General features: G+C 42.4%; 1 protein-coding gene across 1 annotated transcript in view; it reads left to right on the plus strand.

The window, feature by feature from the left end:
- Positions 1 to 19,702, plus strand: part of BGN (biglycan) — a 57,426-nt gene that overhangs the window by 17,964 nt on the left and 19,760 nt on the right. The window contains exon 2 of the mRNA XM_040406142.1: positions 6,920 to 7,190. Within this exon, the coding sequence (XP_040262076.1) occupies positions 6,935 to 7,190 (256 nt within the window). The 5' untranslated portion in view covers positions 6,920 to 6,934. The remainder of the gene's footprint in view (positions 1 to 6,919; positions 7,191 to 19,702) is intronic.

Raw genomic sequence — 19,702 nt, forward strand, 5'->3', positions numbered from 1 at the left:
TCCTGAGGATAGGTCATCATTTTCCCCTTGCTACCTCTCCTTTGATTTCAGATACGCCATTTCATGAAATCGATCACAGAGTGAGAGAGCCCAGGAGAGGAGAGCGGAGAGGGTTGAATTGATCGTAGGATTGGAGTGAGGATAGGTCATCAGTAAAATATATTCCTGGAAAAACCGTTTAATCCCTTCGCACCATAGTGTACTCCCTATCCATAGTAAACCATTTAACCTCTTCTTAACCAAGCAATTTCCCATTTTTGCTTTATCATTTTTTACTACCTGCTTTCCCACAGCCATAACTTTTCAACCTGTCTGTTCACATAGCCATACGAGGGGTTGTTCTTTGCAGGACAAGTTGCAGTTTCTAATGACACCATTTTATATTGCATACCATTTAGTGGAAAGCTGGAAAAAAATTCCAAATGGGGTGGAGTCGGAAAACAAACAAAATTCCGCCATAGTTTTGTTTTTACGGTGTTCCCTATGTGGTAACACTGACATGTTATCTTCATTCTGCGGGTCAGTACGATTACAGCGATACCACATTTATATAGTTTTTCTTTTCTTTTTAGTGGGGTGGAATTGGAAAAAAATGAAATTCCACCATTGTTTTATAATTTTTTTATTTTATTTACGGTGCTCTCTAGGCAGTAAAAGTGAAATGTTATCTTTAACCTGTGGGACAGTACGATTACAGTTACACCAATATTTTTTTTTAATGTTTTAATGATTTATAAAAATGTTTTTCTTCTTTGCATTTCCACATTCTGACCCCCATAACTTTTTTATATTTACTTCTTAGTAGCTGTGCCAAGGCAAATTTTTTGCAGAACGATCTTTAGTTTTTATTGTTAGCATTTTGTATTGTGTGTGACTTTTTGATCAGTTTTAATTCAACTTCATTTGGGAAGTGAAACCAAAAAAATGGAGAATCGGCTATTTTGACTTTTTTTTCTGTTACAGTGTCCACCATATAGAATACGTTTTTATAATTTAATAGTATGGCCATTTTGGGATTCACTTTTTTAAAGTCCCCCAAGATTAATGTGTCTTGAATGTAGGACCGCCCCTCTATTAACTTGGAATTTCATCATTGGTGTAAAATTTGGGTTGCTATGAATGAGGAGCAAAAAGTAGTCAAGAGACACCTCTGAGCTCAGCTGCTGCATCTATATGGAGTTTAGTAGGTACACAGAACCTATCTATAGACCTATCTATAGACCATGCAAAGCCCCTCTACCACATAAGAAGACCCCAGTATGATAAATGGCACATGGTAGGTGGGTCGCCTTCTTACAGATTTTCAAATCTGAGCTCAGCTGCAGCATCTGCCCTGGAGAAGGCCTGAAGCCTACCTTCATAGTGGTAGTCATTTTCTTACTAATGCTTAGTCAATAAATAACAGCAGCTGCTTTACTGCACAGTCAAACAAACAGCATGACATTATGGCCGGTATGATCTGTCCCTATGTATACAAAGCTGTAGAGGAACGTGAAACCAGGATTAGTTCTTCCGAAGCTATATAGTAAAAGGCCTCCCTAAAATCAAAAAGAGTTGATGTACTGCACCATGCCAAGAATGTAAGAGATTAAATGAAATAAGCCTTCTGTATCTTGGGGTTTGGCTCATGAATTGAGATAACCCATGCTGTGGGAAGGTCATGATAGGCAAAACAGAAATAAAACAGCAACCCTATCTACAGGGGTCTTATGGGTAATTTCACAGAGTAACCAAAAACTGAACCCACCAAGAAAATCAAGATCTATGACAATCCAGTAGATCTGGATGGTTGAGGACTACATATACACTGACATTGTCCTTTTAGGGTTGATTCCACCTATTATGTGTGTGTTGTGCACCCACCACAGTCTGCTTTCACATTCCCAGTGGAGGGTTGGTAACGCATCTGCAATCAATATCTATTGCAATCAGTGTGAGAAACAACCGTGTGTATCTGTCATTGATGTCAATGAAGATTGACCAGCCATGAATGACCAACTCTTTTTCTAAACCTTCAGTAGGACCATTTTTGATCCAGCATTAAGCATTGAATAGCTAGAGCACATTTAGTCTTGAAGTTTTCCACATTCACCTTTTGGGTGCCTGGAAAAAATTCTTAGGCCTCATGCACACGACCGTTGTTTTGGTCCGCATCCTAGCCGCAGTTTTTACGGCTTGGATGCGGACCCATTCACTTCAATGTTGCCGCAAAAGATGCGGACAGCACTCCGTGTGCTGTCCGCATCCGTTGCTGCTCCGTTCCGTAGCCCTGCAAAAAAAAATAGAACATGTCCTATTCTTGTCCGTTTTGTGGACAAGGATAGGCATTTCTACAATGGGCTGCCTGTTCCGTTCCACAAATTGCGGAAGGCACACGGGTGGCTTCCGTTTTTTTGCGGATCCGTGGTTTGCGGACCGCAAAAAACGGAACGGTCGTGTGCATGAGGCCTTATAGATATTACCTAGTTTATTAGTTTATCAGATTTGTATGTTACACCTACCATTGACTTATGTATTGCCTGTTGGCCTTGGGTACGATAAGACTGGCAACCCTAGTTAGTCTTCTTCAGGTCTGCAAATGTGCATGCAATTACTTCACCTAACTGGCGAGTTACAAGTTCAGTGTCTCAAAGACAAGAGACCCTCCACGGACATGAGAAAAAAGTCAGCCAAAACTGCTACTTTTGGTGAGACTGGCCAACTATCTTATAATTATGGGGACCTCCCAACTCACCCCTGACAGATTATGTCGGCTTGTTGAATTTCTGTGCCTGATCCTTTTGGTTTCTAGGCAGAAAAGCTACTGCAAAAATATCTGGTAGTTGCTTAAAGGGGTTGTTCAAGATTTTGATATTGATGAGCTAACATCATCTACCACTGGGGGAAAGTTGGGAGGACCTGCAGCGAGCGCCCCCCCCCCCCCCATAGCCGATTATGTCCCACGTTCTTAGGAATGCTGAGTTGTGATGTTGTGGCCCTGATAGTTTGTCTCACCGTGCTCCTACCTGGATACTGTTGCTCCCCAGGGTTAGGCTCCATAGCATTCAAAAGAGCTGTAGTTGGTGGAATAAGTACAGTCCAGACTTAGCGAAGTTCAACAGTTTTTACTTGAATAAACTTGTGTTATCCAAACAATGCTAGATGTTTCTCTTGGCTCCAGCAGGCTAAGGGTAAACCGGCAGGCAAACTTGAATACCTTGCTTTCTTTTTCTCTGCTGTACTGATCTCTGGCTTCAGTCTGGTTACTGGACTTTCTGGCAGTTCTGGTACCTTTGGGGTGCCTTTAAACGTTGACCCCCTCATAATACTCAGTCTATAAACTGCCTGGAGCCATGGTGCTCTGTGAGCTGCTTCCCCTGGAAGGCTCTTGCTGCGTAGAGATGTCAGTGCTGTAGTTTAAGTTTTGAATGCGGACATCAGAAACTCGTAGCTAGACCCGGCTATGAATCATTCTGAGAGTTGTGGCTGTCCCTCAGTGGTAGGATGCCCTTGTGCATTTGTCCCTTTTTTTGCCCTTTCAATATGCTTGGTCTTGCCAACTTTTTATACTTGCCCTATATAATTTTGTAGAATCACACACAAGATTGATTTAAAGAGCATTGTCTTGTTTAATAAAAATGGCCAAGAACCAGATGCTGGATCTAGGTGACCAGTGCTGCCTTTATTATTATTTTAAATGGCCTACCATTGCTTGATTGTAACCAAATAACCCTTTTAAGGACATTGTCTTTGAATGTGTGGAGTTATCTGAAATAAGGTGATGGTCAGCCACCTTCTTTTCTATAGTGGTTGGGCCCAAATGCTGTTGCATGGTGTATGAAGATGGGAAATTTAGATGTTGGCAATGGGTGGATTGCTGTGGTTACCTGTGTGTCTATGGCCACTTGTGACAAATTATTCTGAAAATACAGCTTATGATATAAGAGAAGTGAAGTACAACGTGGTGCCATTCTCTGGATTTTGCCTGTAGTTGTGAATTTAGCTGCTGGTCAAAGGCTATAATTTTGCAGCTATTTTTGCTGGACATTCCATTACAGAATGGTCATTTGATGCAATGGTCACACCACAGACTTCAGACATGCTATTCCCTTTCTTGTTTCAGAGAACAAGATATACTGTAGGCATTTTTGAGGTTTTTAGTTACGACAGAGAGATACATACCATACTGGCAAACCATGCCCAGCTCTGGTTGATCCCATCCACTTTTGATATTAGGTAAGGACCTCCAGTTGGTAAGAACTCCAATTCTGATGTCTCACACCCAATGATCCTGGTGGAGGAGGCCTCGGTGACCATGAATTTCCTTGATTCTTGACTGGTTATTAAAAATGATGTCCGATAGTCTACAAAACCTGATTATTGGTCAGTATGTTGGGTTTGGACTGTACTATCCATACCTAGAGCTACTGATCTTAGGTTGGAACTTCTACATGTGATCAATCTTGAAGGTTTTACGATATGGAGCTTCAATACCTTTCTGAGGATGGAGGATGGGATAAGATATTTTGGATAAGGTTCCATTTTGTATAAGTAAAGGCATTTTTTGTTTAAAAAAACTATTTTCATATACTCTGTTGGGGAATTTAAAGTTAATTCACGGGTTCCTCTGTTCAGGATCCTCATCTCTTGGACAGAGTGGATATCATTTACAAAGAGCATCTTTCGCTCTGGAGGACCAGTCTTGTTCTGAATTACATGGACAGCTCATTCATTTGAGTAGACAGTCTTCAATACTTAATGTTTCCTTGTGGTGGTGTTGCAGGAAAGGTAAACACTTTCTGCCAGGGTTCCTCAGAGATTACAGCTCATCCCTGGAGGTCCTAGGAGGGTAGAATTTATCAAGCTCTGCACTCCAGAATGCTGGCTTGAAAAAGTCACAATACAGGAGTTAGACATCATTTGACATTTGATAAATCTCCGACTTTATGTCAAGGGGTCCTTCTAACAAGCAGGCATTAGTCAAAGAAGAGAACGTTTTAAATCCCATTGTACCTATGCAAAATATAACCATTGTGTTCATATAATTGATCCTTCGACCTTCCAACATTTCTGATGGCCACAAAGGGGTTTGATATGCCCACTGACCCTTACGCTATATCTCCAGGCTCCTACATACATTTCTCAAGCACCACATAGATGTATACAGAAGTAGAAGACATTTTCTGAACATCTAGGCGTAATATATCAATTAATTTAGTTTTTCCTGCTTTCTTCCTGATTTTTTTTTACTGTGGCTGGAACAATTATAAGAACCTGAGTTATGTAATGACGTTGAAATCAAGCTTTAAGCTTCAAAACATGTTATTAATTGCAAATGCTTTTGGCTCACAAAAAGAACCGTGCTTCCAAAAAAAGGGAATTTGCAAGGTAGAGGACATCATCATACGAATATATTTTTATACAGTAGTGTAGAATAGAGGGAGTCTTGTAAAAAAAATAATAATCCAAACCCCACCATTATGTTACTGGGTTTTGCCACCCAGGACAGAAGATCCAATGATTTGTACCCCACTACATCATCTTCCTATGACCTCTGGGCCAATTTGCCTCACTTTTGTGTGCTATTCCTTTTGCAGAAGGAGGTCTTGCACAGAGTTTTTGCTACCCAAAAGCAAAGGTTATGGTGGGACCAACCAAAGTTGGATCCACCTTTCAAAGGTTCTACTGCAGCCTCATGGTCTGCCTCTGTGGTATGTCAACAGAAAGCAGTGAGCAGATGCAGCCAGCCAGAACCGCAGGGGCAACATGTGAGGTGCACGGTGGGCCGATGAGGGGCCAAACAATAACACAGTTCATCGGTTTAATCACGGTTAGCAGAAAGCCTCCCTGGGCTGGCAGCATAGTGTTGAGGAAGACAGCACGAAATCCTCCGGGGCACGCTCTGTGGTAGGGAAGCATCAGCCAAGATGGGGGTTGAGGTGCCCTTGGTGGCAGTGGTGTTTAGGGTGCTTGTGGCAGCTGGGTCCCTTGGTGGTATTTGTCGTGACGCCAGTACCGTTAATGGTGGTACAACCAGTTGTAAGAATGAAGTAGACAGTGGTAGAATACAACTCACAACTTTTACTGATGTTGGTTCCAGTTGCGGCATATACATCCAGACAGAATACAGTCTTTTGCAATTTAGAGGAATTCTGTTGATCCACTGTTAATAGGTTTGGCTGGGTTTAGCTTAGCTTGAAGGTTCTGTATCAGTAGTTCTGGTAGGTGACTTTGCTTCAGGTCCCTAGCGAACCAGAGTTATTTGGTGAGGCTGCCTGTAATGCTTATTTGGTATGCTTAGTCCTTTTTCCTCTGTATCTTCCAAGCCTGTAGCTAGATTGTCCTCCACCATGTGCAAAGGTGCCCATTAAGCCTTTAGTAATGGCCGTTATCACCGATGTCTATCTTTAGCTTGGTTATCTTCTTCCAGGGACGAAAACGCTATCCTCTGGTTGTAGGTTCTGGGATCTAAGAAGGTCACAGGAGGAAAACGCTCTCCTGCGCCTCATACCTTGGCTCTACCTCATTTCTGTATTTGGCTTTACCCACTAATCTGTGGTGTGTAGCCTCAGAGTAACCATTGACTCTGCTCCTCTCTCACTTTACTTCTACTAAATAGTGACTACTCCTTCTCTCCCTTCTCTCTCTTCCTCTCACTACACTAGGCCTGACCTAAGTATTTATATGACCTAAGTGCTATCCCCATCTAGTGGTGGGATGTATAAATCACACCAGACCAGCCTATGAACAGGGATACAACAGGTGTTGCAATACAAAATGACATGCAATATGATTATGCCGTTTCACAGTAATTTTGCAGTTCCCACGTGTCCTGAGTGGGATGCTGCACAGAGAAATAGTAGATGAAGTATGTGGTATATAAAAGCTACAACCATTCAGATATCATTCACTAACCAATCCTTGTCTTCTGTCTTTTCAGGTCAGCACTGGAATAATGAAGACATTACTTCTCCTGTGTTCCTGGATGATCCTCTGCAATGCACTGCCATTTGAACAAAGAGGATTCTGGGACTTTTCAATGGATGATGGACTCACAATGATGAAAGATGAGGCAAATGAAGATGGGTCAGGTTTTACTGTACCTCCTAAAGTCGATGGTCCTACCACTCTTCCCCCTTTTATGCCTCCTATGGATATATGTCCATTTGGATGCCAGTGCCACCTTCGGGTAGTACAGTGCTCTGACCTTGGTGAGTCTGAATTTCTAATTACATAGAGTAACTTTTCACTGATACTGACTGTTAGCGCTCATGCACACGAACATATTTTTTTTCCGTGTCCGTTCTGTTTTTTTTTGTGGCCCGTATGTGGAACCATTCACTTTAAAAGGGGCCAAAAAAAATCGGAAATAACTCTGTGTGCATTCCATGTCCGTATGTTCTCATGCCGTTTCCATAAAAAAATAGAACTTGTCCAATTATTGTCCGCATTATGGACAAGGATAGGACTGGTCTATTACGCAAAATGCCATAGGGTCCCCATGCGGCTGTGGGGGGGACCTGATGTCATGGAAGGCAGCGCGATGTGACGAGCCTGTGAGATCCAGCCCCCTGGATTTCACAGGCCGGAAGCTGTATGAGTAATACACACAGTATTACTCATACAGCCAATGCATTCCAATACAGAAGTATTGGAATGTATTGTAAATGGGATTAGACCCCCAAAAGTTCAAGTCCCAAAGTGGGACAAAAAATAAAGTGAAAAAAAAAGTTAAAAAAATAAAGTTTCCCCCCCCCAAAATAAAAAGTTTCAAGTAAAAATAAACAAAAACGTAATTTTCCCCAAATAAAGTAAAAAAAAATTGGTAAAAAATAGGGAAAAAAAAAAAGTATACATATTAGGTATCGCCGCGTCCGTATCGACCGGCTCTATAAACATATCACATGACCTAACCCCTCAGATAAACACCGTAAAAAATAAAAACTGTGCTAAATAAACAATTTTTTTGTCACCTTACATCACAAAAAGTACAACAGCAAGCGATTAAAAAGGCGTTTGCCCACCAAAAAAGTACCAATGTAATCGTTACCTCATCCCGCAAAAAATGAGCCCCTACCTGAGACAATCGCCCAAAAAATAAAAAAACTATGGCTCAGAAAATGGAGACACTAAAACATCATTTTTTTTGTTTTAAAAAAGCTGTTATTGTGTGAAACTTACATAAATAAAAAATAAGTATACATATTTGGTATTGCCGCGTTCGTATAGACCGGCTCTAGAAAAATATCACATGACCTAACCCCTCAGATGAACACCGTAAAAAATAAAAAATAAAAACTGTGCAAAATAAACCCATTTTTTGTCACCTTACATTCCAAAAAGTGTAATAGCAAGCGATCAAAAAGTCATATGCACCCTAAAATAGTGCCAATCAAACCGTCATCTCATCCCGCAAAAAATGAGACCCTAGCTAAGATAATCGCCCAAAAACTGAAAAAACTGTGGCTCTCAGAATATGGAGACACTAAAACATGATATTTTTTTTTGTTTCAAAAATGATATTATTGTGTAAAACTTACATAAGTAAAAAAAAAGTATACATATTAGGTATTGCCGCGTCCGTATCGACCAGCTCTATAAAAATATCACATGGCCTAACCCCTCAGATGAACACCTTAAATTTTTTTAAATAAAAACTGTGCTAAATAAACCATTTTTGTCACCTTACATCACAAAAAGTGTAATAGCAAGCGATCAAAAAGTCACACGCACCCAAAAATAGTGCCAATAAAACCGTCATCTCATCCCGCAAAAATCATACCCTACCCAAGGTAATCACCCAAAAACTGAAAAAATGATGGATCTCAGACTATGGAGACACTAAAACATGATTTCTTTTGCTTCAAAAAAGAAATCATTGTGTAAAATTTACATAAATAAAAAAAAGTATACATATTAGGTATCGCCAAATCCGTGACAACCTGGTCTATAAAAATATAAAGCAACCAAAAATCATATGTACCCTAAACTAGTACCAACAAAACTGTCACCCTATCCCGTAGTTTCTAAAATGGGGTAACTTTTTTGGAGTTTCTACTCTAGGGGTGCATCAGGGGGGCTTCAAATGGGACATGGTGTAAAAAAAACAGTCCAGCAAAATCTGCCTACCAAAAAACGTATGGCATTCCTTTCTTTCTGCGCCCTGCCGTGTGCCCGTACAGCTGTTTACGACCACATATGGGGTGTTTCTGTAAACTACAGAATCAGGGCCATAAATATTGAATTTTGTTTGGCTGTTAACCCTTGCTTTGTTACTGGGAAAAATGGATTAAAATGGAAAATTTTCCAAAAAATTGAAATTATGAAATTTCATCTCCATTTGCCAATAACTCTTGTGGAACACCTAAAGGGTTAACAACGTTTGTAAAATCTGTTTTGAATACCTTGAGGGGTGTAGTTTCTTAGATGGGGTCACTTTTATGGAGTTTCTACTCTAGGGGTGCATCAGGGGGGCTTCAAATTGGACATGGTGTCAAAAAAAAACAGTCCAGCAAAATCTGCCCTCCAAAAACCGTATGGCATTCCTTTCCTTCTGCGCCCTGCCGTGTGCCCGTACAGTAGTTTACGACCACATATGGGATGTTTCTGTAAACTACAGAATCAGGGCCATAAATATTGAGTTTGGTTTGGCTGTTAACCCTTGTTTTGTAACTGTAAAAAAATTATTAAAATGGAAAATCTGCCAAAAAAGTGAAATTTAGAAATTGTATCTCTATTTTCCATTAATTCTTGTGGAACACCTAAAGGGTTAACAAAGTTTGTAAAATCAGTTTTGAATACCTTGAGGGGGGTAGTTTATAGAATGGGGTCATTTTTGGGTGGTTTCTATTATGTAAGCCTCGCAAAGTGACTTCAGACCTGAACTGGTCCCTAAAAATTGGGTTTTTGAAAATTTGTTAAAAATTTCAAGATTTGCTTCTAAACTTCTAAGCCTTGTAAGATCCCCAAAAAATGGGGAATGTAAAGTAATAACTATTTTTGGAGGTATTACTATGTATTATAGAAGTAGAGAAATTGAAACTTGGAAATTTGCAATTTTTTACAAATTTTTGGTAAATTTGGTATTTTTTTATAAATAAAAATGATTTTTTTTTTACTTCATTTTACCAGTGTCATGAAGTACAATATGTGACGAAAAAACAATCTCAGAATGGCCTAGATAAGTCAAAGCGTTTTAAAGTTATCAGCACTTAAAGTGACACTGGTCAGATTTGCAAAAAATGGCCAAGTCCGTAAGGTGAAATAGGGCCGAGTCCTTAAGGGGTTAAATAGAGAATTATATTGCAAATTAGAAATGTTGATCCAGTCTGATCGTCGCTTGGGATCAGGAAGGAATTTTTTTTAGATTGGTTCATGCCTTATGGGTTTATTTTGCTTGTCTTTGGATCAATAAAGTTTATCCAAGCCCCCTTCCCTTCATCCAAGCCCTCTCCCATCCCAGGGTTGAATTTGATGGATGTGTAATTATACCAAGACAGTAAGGATTTCATTTATTAGAGGACCTATGTTGTAGAACTAATTCCAGGCAAAAGGAATACACTGTGTTAGTGTTGCCTGGATCATTGGGGGCGGTGCATGAGACAGAGATTCTCTCATTGGTTCTCTTTGAATCCTTCAGTCGTGCTCCACCCCTGAGGTTCTGCTTTATGCATAACACAATATCAGTTTTTCCTTTTAGGCAGTTTTGTATCATGGCTGCATACAGTAAGATGTTTTCTGATGGACATCTACTATCCATTTACATAGGACAGAAAAGCTTATTCACATCATTACTGTATTATGTTCTTCTAGACCCATCTCCTCAAGACTATATGTTACTCCTTGGGGGCCCCAATGCAAATCCTTAAAAGGGCCCCCACCTAACTATACTTACCAACATTGTTGTTAGTAATGTCAAACCTACACAGGGGGCTTACATAAGCCCATCCACTGACATCCAGGGACAGTTGCATTTGCAGGGACTGTCTTTGAAATTAAGTACTGTTGGCAACTATGCCTACTATGCCTACTATGCCCACCTCTGGGACCCGCACCTATCTTGTAAACCCATCCGGCACAGTAAAGGAGGGAGCACTGCGCATGCATTTCTATGGGGCTGACAATAATAGTTGAGCACTGGCCCCATAGAAGTGAATGGAAGTGGTGGTCGAGCAAATGCGGTGCGCTCCTATTCATTTTTATAGGGATTCCAAAAATAGTGCTGGTGACCGGCCACCACTTTGCTGACTTCGTTTTAGAGATAGGTGTGAGTCCCAGCGGTGAGACCTGCACCTATCAGACTATGGGGGCATATCCTAGAGATATGTCCCCATTGTCTGAGATGGGAATGTCCCTTTAAAGGGCATCTTCATATGTGTCCGCATTGCTGAGAAAAATGATGTTTTAATATATGCAAATGAGCCTCTAGGAGCAACGAGGGCATCCTATCCACTTTGATTGACAGGGCTAGACAGTGAAAACATCCTCACGACTGGCTCTGTCAATCAAAGTGGATGGGGTTTGGCAGCTGCAGAGAGAGCTGAGTTACTAGGTGTAATGGTAACGCCCCTGTTGCTCCTAGAGGCTCATTTGCATATATTAAAACATCATTTTTCTCAGCAATGCAGGAACATATGAACACGGGACCAACATAGATTTCTTCTGCTGCCAAGTGCACATGTAACAGGTCAACACGCCGGGGACAGGATACAATTAGATGAGTGTAATAAATGATTTACTTATCCCTATGTCTATTCCTACTAAACTCATTTTTGCCAAGAGCCACATCAGTCCTATGGTTATCTTCAAAGGGCCGTTAGTAATGCTATGCCAGTTAGGCGCAGTTACATCTATAGCCCCTTGAAGGCAGCCATAAGGCTGATGATAACATATAGTTAAATAACACAAAACAGGTTTGTAAAAATGCTTACCGATTTAGTTTTCTGGCTGGGATGTCTGCCGCCATATTGCCCCAAGAAAGCCTGCCGCCATATTGCCCCCTGAGAACATGCTGCCAAATTTCCCACAGAGCCTGCTGTGCTGTCATATAGCCCCACAGAGTCTGCTGCCATATTGTCCCCTGAGAACATGCTGCCATATTGCTCCCAGAGAGCCTGCTATCATATTGCCCATTACAGAGCCTGCCGCCATATTGACCTACAGAGGCTGCTGTCATATTGCCCAACAGAGCCTGCCACCATATTGCCCCTTTAGAACATACTGCCATATTGCCCCCACAGAGCCTGCCGCCATATTGCCCCCACAGAGCCTGCCGCCATATTGCCCCTTACAGAGCCTTCTGCCACCAGTTGTATTTACCTCCTTCAACACTCCAAAATAAAATGGAGCCCAGCAGCAATACCTTCCGGCCGCTCAGCAATTATGTTGCTGGGACATCATGATCGGTGATTGTAAATATAAGCTAGGGCACTAATCCTGCACACTGGCGGGCCACAAAATCCAAGGCCTTGTGTTTGACACATGTGATTTATGACCATTGTACATTAATTAAAGAGGTTCTCAGAGCTGAACCCGGACATATCCCCGTTTTCACCCAGGCGGCCCCTCTGAGATGAGTATCGGGCCATTTCCTGCTCTGATGCTCTCCATTGCCCTGCGCTGGCATACCAGGTCTCTTAATGGGAATGCTAGGCGGAGGCTTTCGCCTAACCGTGAGCCCAATGACGTCACTGCACTAATGGGCGGCTTTAGCGCTGCCCTACCTTGTAAAACGGCTGGGGCAGCACTGAAGCCCGCTCATCAGTGCCGGTGACGTCACCGGGAACACTGCTGGACGGAAGCCTCTGCTTGTGTGTAAAAAAGGAGAGTGACCATAGCAGCCAATCAGAGCTCAACTTTCATTTCTTAAACTGCTCTGAAAAAAGAAAAGCTGCTCTGTGATTGGTTGCCAGGGGCAACCAAGGCCTAATCATACCAATGTATAAAAGTTGGTGCACACAAAACATGGAGGTGTTGATGAATGTAGCCATCGTTCGGATTTGACATATTACGGTGGGGGTGCAGTGATCTGAATAGTTGTTGGGCAACAACACAATTTTTTGGGCTGCAGTGTTTAAATATATATCTATATTAGGGTCTTGGGGTAAATCTTTTCGGGTAGGTCTCTACCAGCTTTGCCATCTAGAGGCTGAAATTTTTTCCCATTCTTCCTTGCAAAATAGCGGAAGCTCAGTCAGATTGGATGGAGAGCGTCAGTGAACAGCAATTTTCTTGCCACAAATTCTCAATGGGATTTAGGCCTAGACTTTGAATGGGCCATTCTAACACATGAATATGCTTTGATCTAAACCATTCCATTATACTGGGTGGCCCACGAAAGAGTAGCCCGCCTCCAGGGATAGTATGACAAGATGAACGAGCAAGTGAATTGTTTTTCTTTTAATTAAGCTCAAGTCACAAAAGATGCTGAAAATAGTCCCCGTTCAGGTCTCTACATCCTTGGTCAGGTCGGATTATGTTGGCTGATACTGCTTGTGATGCTGCGGATAGTGTTTGTGATGTTCTCCTTGAGTTCCTCCAGGGGATGTGGATTGTTAGCAGACACTTTCTATTTTAAGCTTCCCAATTTTAAAATCGCACGTGGAAAAGTCTGGGGAACGTGGTGGCCATAACCCCTTGCTCACAGTTCGCTCCTCGGTAAACAGTTCATGAACCAGTGCCAGTGAGTTCGATGAGGTGCGGCATGTTGCCCCATCTTGTTAGAAAAAGCAGGGCATTTTTTCTTCTGGTGTTAGTTGGTTGTAAAAGATGTCTAGGTAAATTGCGGTATTCCCAGTTGATTTGAAGAAAATTGGGCCCGCTATTCATGTTCCTGACACTATGCACCAAACGCCAATTTTCTGGTCGTGAAGTTGTGTTTTGTGAGTCGAATGGGGATTTTCAGCATAACAGTACCTCATATTCTGGGAATTTACGTGATCTGATAAATGAAACCAAGCTTCGACCGTCATGAAGTCCAGCAATGGGTCCAAATGTCTGTCAGCAATCATAGTCAGCAACCAGTTCAGTAATTTCCGCGTTTAGCTTTGTCCGACTCTTTCAGTTCCTGTACACACGTTATTCAGTACGGCATCAGGTTCAGAGATTTCAGCACTCACTGACACGTCGTTAATGATACGCAAATTTGCAGGGGCAGTCTTCGACTTGATTTTTGGATGCTACTTGCAATCCATTGCTGAACTTCATTCACAGCTTCAGCCGTCCTGACCGATGGAGGCTTTGGTTTCTTTATTTTTGCAACAGAGCCAGTTTGATGCCATTTCCGAACAAGACTCTGAATACAACGTTTAGCTGGTGGTTTTATTCCTGGGGACTTCCACAATCACTATTTGCTATTCCAGGGAGAACACCATCTGTCTCACACAATAGGTCATTTTTGTCAAACTGAATAATAAATCAGTCTTGGTTGCCCATAGCAACCAATCAGAGTTCAACTTTTAGTTCCTACAGAGCTCTGAAAAAATGAAAGCTGAGCTCTGATTTGTTGCTGTGGACAACTAAGACAGATTTACTATTAGGCGGTTTGATTTTGAGATATTGGAGACGGTCTACTTTTTCGTGGGCCACCCTGTATCTCTGGCTGTATGTTTAGGGTCGTTGTCCTGCTGGAAGGTGAACCTCCATCCCAGTCTCAAGTTGTGGCAAACTGCTAACAGGACTTCTTATGGCTTACTTTCAAAAATGTCTTTCTTCTTGTCACTCTTCCATAAAGGCCAGATTTGTGGAGAGATTACATGACTAATAGTTGTCCTGCGGACAGATTCTCCCACCTGATCAGTGGATCTTTGCAGCTCCTCCAGAGTGACCGTGGGCCTCTTGGCTACTTCTCTAATTAGTCCTCTCCTTGACTGGGTTGTCAGTTTAGGTGGACGGCCATGTCTTGGAAGGTTTGCTGTTGTGCCATACTTCTTCCATTTTTGAATGATAGATTGAACAGAGCTCCTTGAGATTTTAAGAGCTTGGGATATTTTTTATAACCTAACCCTGCTTTACACTTTTTCACAACTTTATCCCTGACCTGTCTGGTGTGTTCCTTGGTTTTCATGATGCTGTTTGACCACTAATGTTTACTAACAAACCTCTAAGGCCTGCACGGAACAATAGTAGTTATACTGAGAATAAAATACACAGGTAGACTCTATTTACTAATTAGGTGATTTCTGAAGGCAATTGATCAAACTGCACTTTATTTAGGCTACTTTCACACCTGCGTTTAGGTCGGATCCGTCTGCTGAGCGGAGCGGAGGACAAACGGAGCCAGACTGATGCATTCTGAGCGGATCCGCATCCATTCAGAATGCATTAGGGCTGGACGGATCCGTTCGGGGCCGCTTGTGAGCCCCTTCAAACGGAACTCACAAGCGGAGCCCCGAACGCTAGTGTGAAAGTAGCCTTAGGGGTATCAGAGCACAGGGGGCTGAATACAAATGCACACCACACTTTCCAGATTTTTTATTGTTAAAATTTTTGAAAACCATGTATCATTTTCATTTCAGCTCTCATATACTTGCTTCTTTGTGTTGGTCTATTACATAAAATTCCAACGTGAAAAAAACTTGGAAAAGTTCTAGAGGCAGTTTATTTATTGTATTCATTATGGAGATACTTAAGTTCCTCATTATCTGATCCCTTTCACAGGGAAACTTAGAATAAACAATATGGATTTTACTATTCTGAACTACTTCCTATCAGGCCTTAAGGGACAGCTGAAAAATCGTTCTGCAGATTTCTTTGATCAGTTTTCAACTAGCCCTGGGGGTCGTGGAGGAAAACTAGCCCTGGGGGTCGTGGAGGAAACACTCAGTGATTTATGGTAGGGGAAAGTTAGTCATAGTTACAAGTGTCCGCTGAGACACTGGAATTTTAAAATGCTCTGAAATGGAAAAAGAAATGGCCTCTCCTCTCCTAGAATCAAACCCCAGGAAGATAATTCAGTGTTAAGATCTTCTATTACCTCAGGGGTATAGCTACAGTACAATCTTCTCCAACCCGAGGAGCTCCAGCTGTTGCAAAACTACAACTCCCTACGGCTATCAGGGTATCATATTAGTTGTAGTTCTGCAACAGCAGGAGAACTACAGGTTGGGGATGACTGCTTTAGAAGGTACAGAAGTAATAGTTGTATACATACTCTGGTGCCTACGGGGACCCAAACACCCTTCTGCCATATAAGAAGATGGGCCTATGGTGGATGGCCCACAGTAGATAGGGTGACCTCTTACATATTTGCATTGAAGCAGGGTAGCTTCAAATGATACCTCTGAATTCGGTTCAAGATCATCATGGAGCTCCTCTAAACCACAAGTAGTATATTTGTCCAGGGTAATTCTCAAAGTCATAGACAGGGGGCAGCACTGAGTAGCTGTTGAACTTTCTAAATGACACCTCAAATAATAAAGCATGCTAGTGCTGAGCAGAGTTCCGCTTTTTCTACACAGTATTTCACTTGCTAATGCAGCAGTTGGTGCTCTAGAGCTCCTCTTCCTACTGTCACTGAAGGGCAAGGAGATACATAGGCCCAGACCTGCTCCATGGATGACCAAATTTAAAGGAGATTATTCTCTTTTAACACTATAATAATAGCAAAGGCAGGTGCACACTGCGGACTTACTAAACCCTCAAACTGATAATAAAATTGAGATATTAGCCAACGTATCCTACTAGGAGGACATGTGTGAGCCCGAGCACCATATACATAAACAAAAAAAAGTATTTTCGGAACATCCACGATGCACAAATTACGGTAGAAGTTTTGCATTGTACAAGCATAGTATCAGTCAAGGATATCTGAGCAGAGTGATTGACTGACAGGGAGAACTGAGGAGGGTCCTCTAGCAGAAAAATGGCCCAAGGTGAATGAATTCCTGTCCCAGACAACATGTTGTGTATCCATGGTAACAGACTACAAACCCTGTGTAGTCTGATCCTACAGTCATACTCCCTTACATCTGTTGCCTACTCCTTTTAAGGGTGTAACCACACGATAAGGTTTCCAGTTTTGGATGCTAAAATCAGGAGTGGGACATAAAAGGAGAGCAAGTATAGAGGACAGATATGAGTTCTCCTCATTTTTTTAATTACTCTTGGTTTTGACTACATCAGGAAACCTGACTGTGTAGCCATACTCTAACCTAATGTATATAAGCAAGAACTAGAGGACAGATAGAAGGCAGCATGACTACAGGGTCAGACTACACAAGAGTTTGTTTGTAGTCTGTCACCATGGAAACGCATATTAGCTGTATGTATAAATATATTTTTCACCAAGGCTATTTGCAAAATGGCTTCATTATTCACCATAGGTGCATCTGTGGGCATGGCTTTTAAATGCTGGCTTGCAGATGGACAGATAGACTTTTCAAAACTCAATGATGTAATGGAGACAACGTATGCTTATCACATTTCATTGACTAAAGGAAGTCTTTGGCTGTGGAGGGATCCCCCGAGAATGCCATGCTGGCACTGACTGTGGAATGTCTGTCTCCTCCTCAAATTGTTTGTAAAATCCAACTGAGATCAGGGGGCTACCTCGTGACATGATGTATCATAGGGGAAGTGCCAATAGACAGATCATCAAACATGTGCATAGTTTTCCATGAATTTGCAGTGCCTGCCAAAATACATGCAAGTTGTGGATTTTCTTTTCTAAATTCGTTGATTATTCCTAATCTCTGGCTGTAGAATGTTAATTTTGTATATATTTTGCACAAGCTGCCTGGTGCCTGGAGGAGGCACTGGAAGCCCCAACCTATAGTTTTACCAATTTAGCCTTAAGGTGTGAACATGGAAGAGGATGCAAGAGTAAACATAAGGGGGACTCCCATACCACGGGTGTAGCTATAGAGAATGCTGGGGGTTCTGGACTCTAGTTCTGAAGGAGCCCCACAACCTCTTTTTCACATAGGACACTAGTGTTATAAATAGCCCATAATAGTTGGGGGCCTTGTAGATTTTGCTTTGGAGTCCAGGACCTCAAGTTATGCATATAGTTCCTTACTTGCCCCCTCTTCCCAATCATTGTAGACTATAATGTTGATATGAAGCTCAGATTGGTTGATATCAACATAGGTAGGTTCTGATGCAGTGCTTTAGGACCATGAAGACCCTGAACATGCAACGGGCGCCTCCCCCTAGGGCCCTCTATGTCGCGTGTCCCAGGTGTAGGAAATGCTGAGTGGTATGTTGTGGCCTAAAATGTCTCTTATGTGTGTCACGGTGCTCCTACCTGGATACCGCTGGACCCCAGGCTTTGGCTCCGAAGCAATAAATAAAGGGAATAATTAAGGGATAAAAGAATAACTTCAGTCCAGACCTTGAGATGAAGTTCAATGGCAGCTTTACTTTGCATAAGGGTCCATTCACACATCCGTAGAATTGGTCCGCATCCGTTCCGCATTTCCGGAGCGCGCCCCCGATCTTCCGGTTCGCGGCTTAGGAAAAAAACAGAACAAGTCCTATTCTTGTCCGCAATTGCGGTTCTGCAGTAAACTACGGACGTGTGAATGGACCCTAAACATTCTCCGAAATGGTTTACAGGCTTTGTCTTGGTTCCAGCAGGCTTTAGCATGAAACTAGCAGGCAAACTCCACTCTGCTATATCTGTTTCTCTCTGACTCTACTGTACTGAAAGGCTGGCTGTATAACTCAGCTTCTTCTGTATGCTGCACTTCACTTTGCAGCCTGACTCTATGCTATGCCAGGGAACTTTCCTCCTGGCTCCTGGGGCTTCAAGCTTTGGCCTCCATGGCCAGCAGAGCTTAAGGTGCTCTGGCTGGCGTGTGCACATTCAGCTGAGACGTGCTCCTGCACACCTTTCCCCTAGCAGGGGGTAAACTAGACTGACTAGACTGAGAATATTTAAAAGAAGAAAAACTGCTACAAGAGGACATAGTTTTAAATTAGAGGGGAAAAGGTTTAAAAGTAATATCAGGAAGTATTACTTTACTGAGAGAGTAGTGGATGCATGGAATAGCCTTCCTGCAGAAGTGGTAGCTGCAAATACAGTGAAGGGGTTTAAGCATGCCTGGGATAGGCATAAGGCCATCCTTCATATAAGATAGGGCCAGGGGCTATCCATAGTATTCAGTATATTGGGCAGACTATATGGGCCAAATGGTTCTTATCTGCCGACACATTCTATGTTTCTATGTTGCTATGTTTCTGCCCCACCCTTCCAGGCATATTACATATGAACAGTTACATAACATTAGAAATGCCCTGTCACGACCATGCTCATGGTCGTGACTCCTGGACCCGCATGCTGTTGCCGCGGTCTGGTCTTGTTATCAATCACAGGTGAGGGCTGAAGTATGTGGCCTCATGTGTGGTTGCCGCTGGCAACATGATGTTATGCGCAGTATAGCGGCCTGAGCTGTTGCTGGGCAGCTTGCTGTTAAGGGCATGCGGTTGCACCTGACAACCTGTCTTTGTAGGTGTGCCTTTTGTCTGTATGGTGTGCACTGTGACATTTCCTCTTCCCTTGCGGTTGCTCGCGGTAACGTGTTGTGTTGTGTGCATGTGGTGGCAGTGTCTCGGCCTTCTGGCTGATTCCCAGGACATGGTTGCCTCGCATGCCGTTGCCGGCGGTAACAGGTGGAGTGTGATGTTTGTGTGTACACTTCCCCTTTAAGTGGCTTTCTTCCCTTGCCTGGTGTTGGAAGCGTTAATTCCCTTCTTAGTGTGCGAACACTGGGTGTGTCTGTGT

The sequence above is a fragment of the Bufo bufo genome, chromosome 8, assembly GCF_905171765.1.
Source record: "Bufo bufo chromosome 8, aBufBuf1.1, whole genome shotgun sequence".
In the NCBI taxonomy this organism is placed as follows: Eukaryota; Metazoa; Chordata; class Amphibia; order Anura; family Bufonidae; genus Bufo; species Bufo bufo.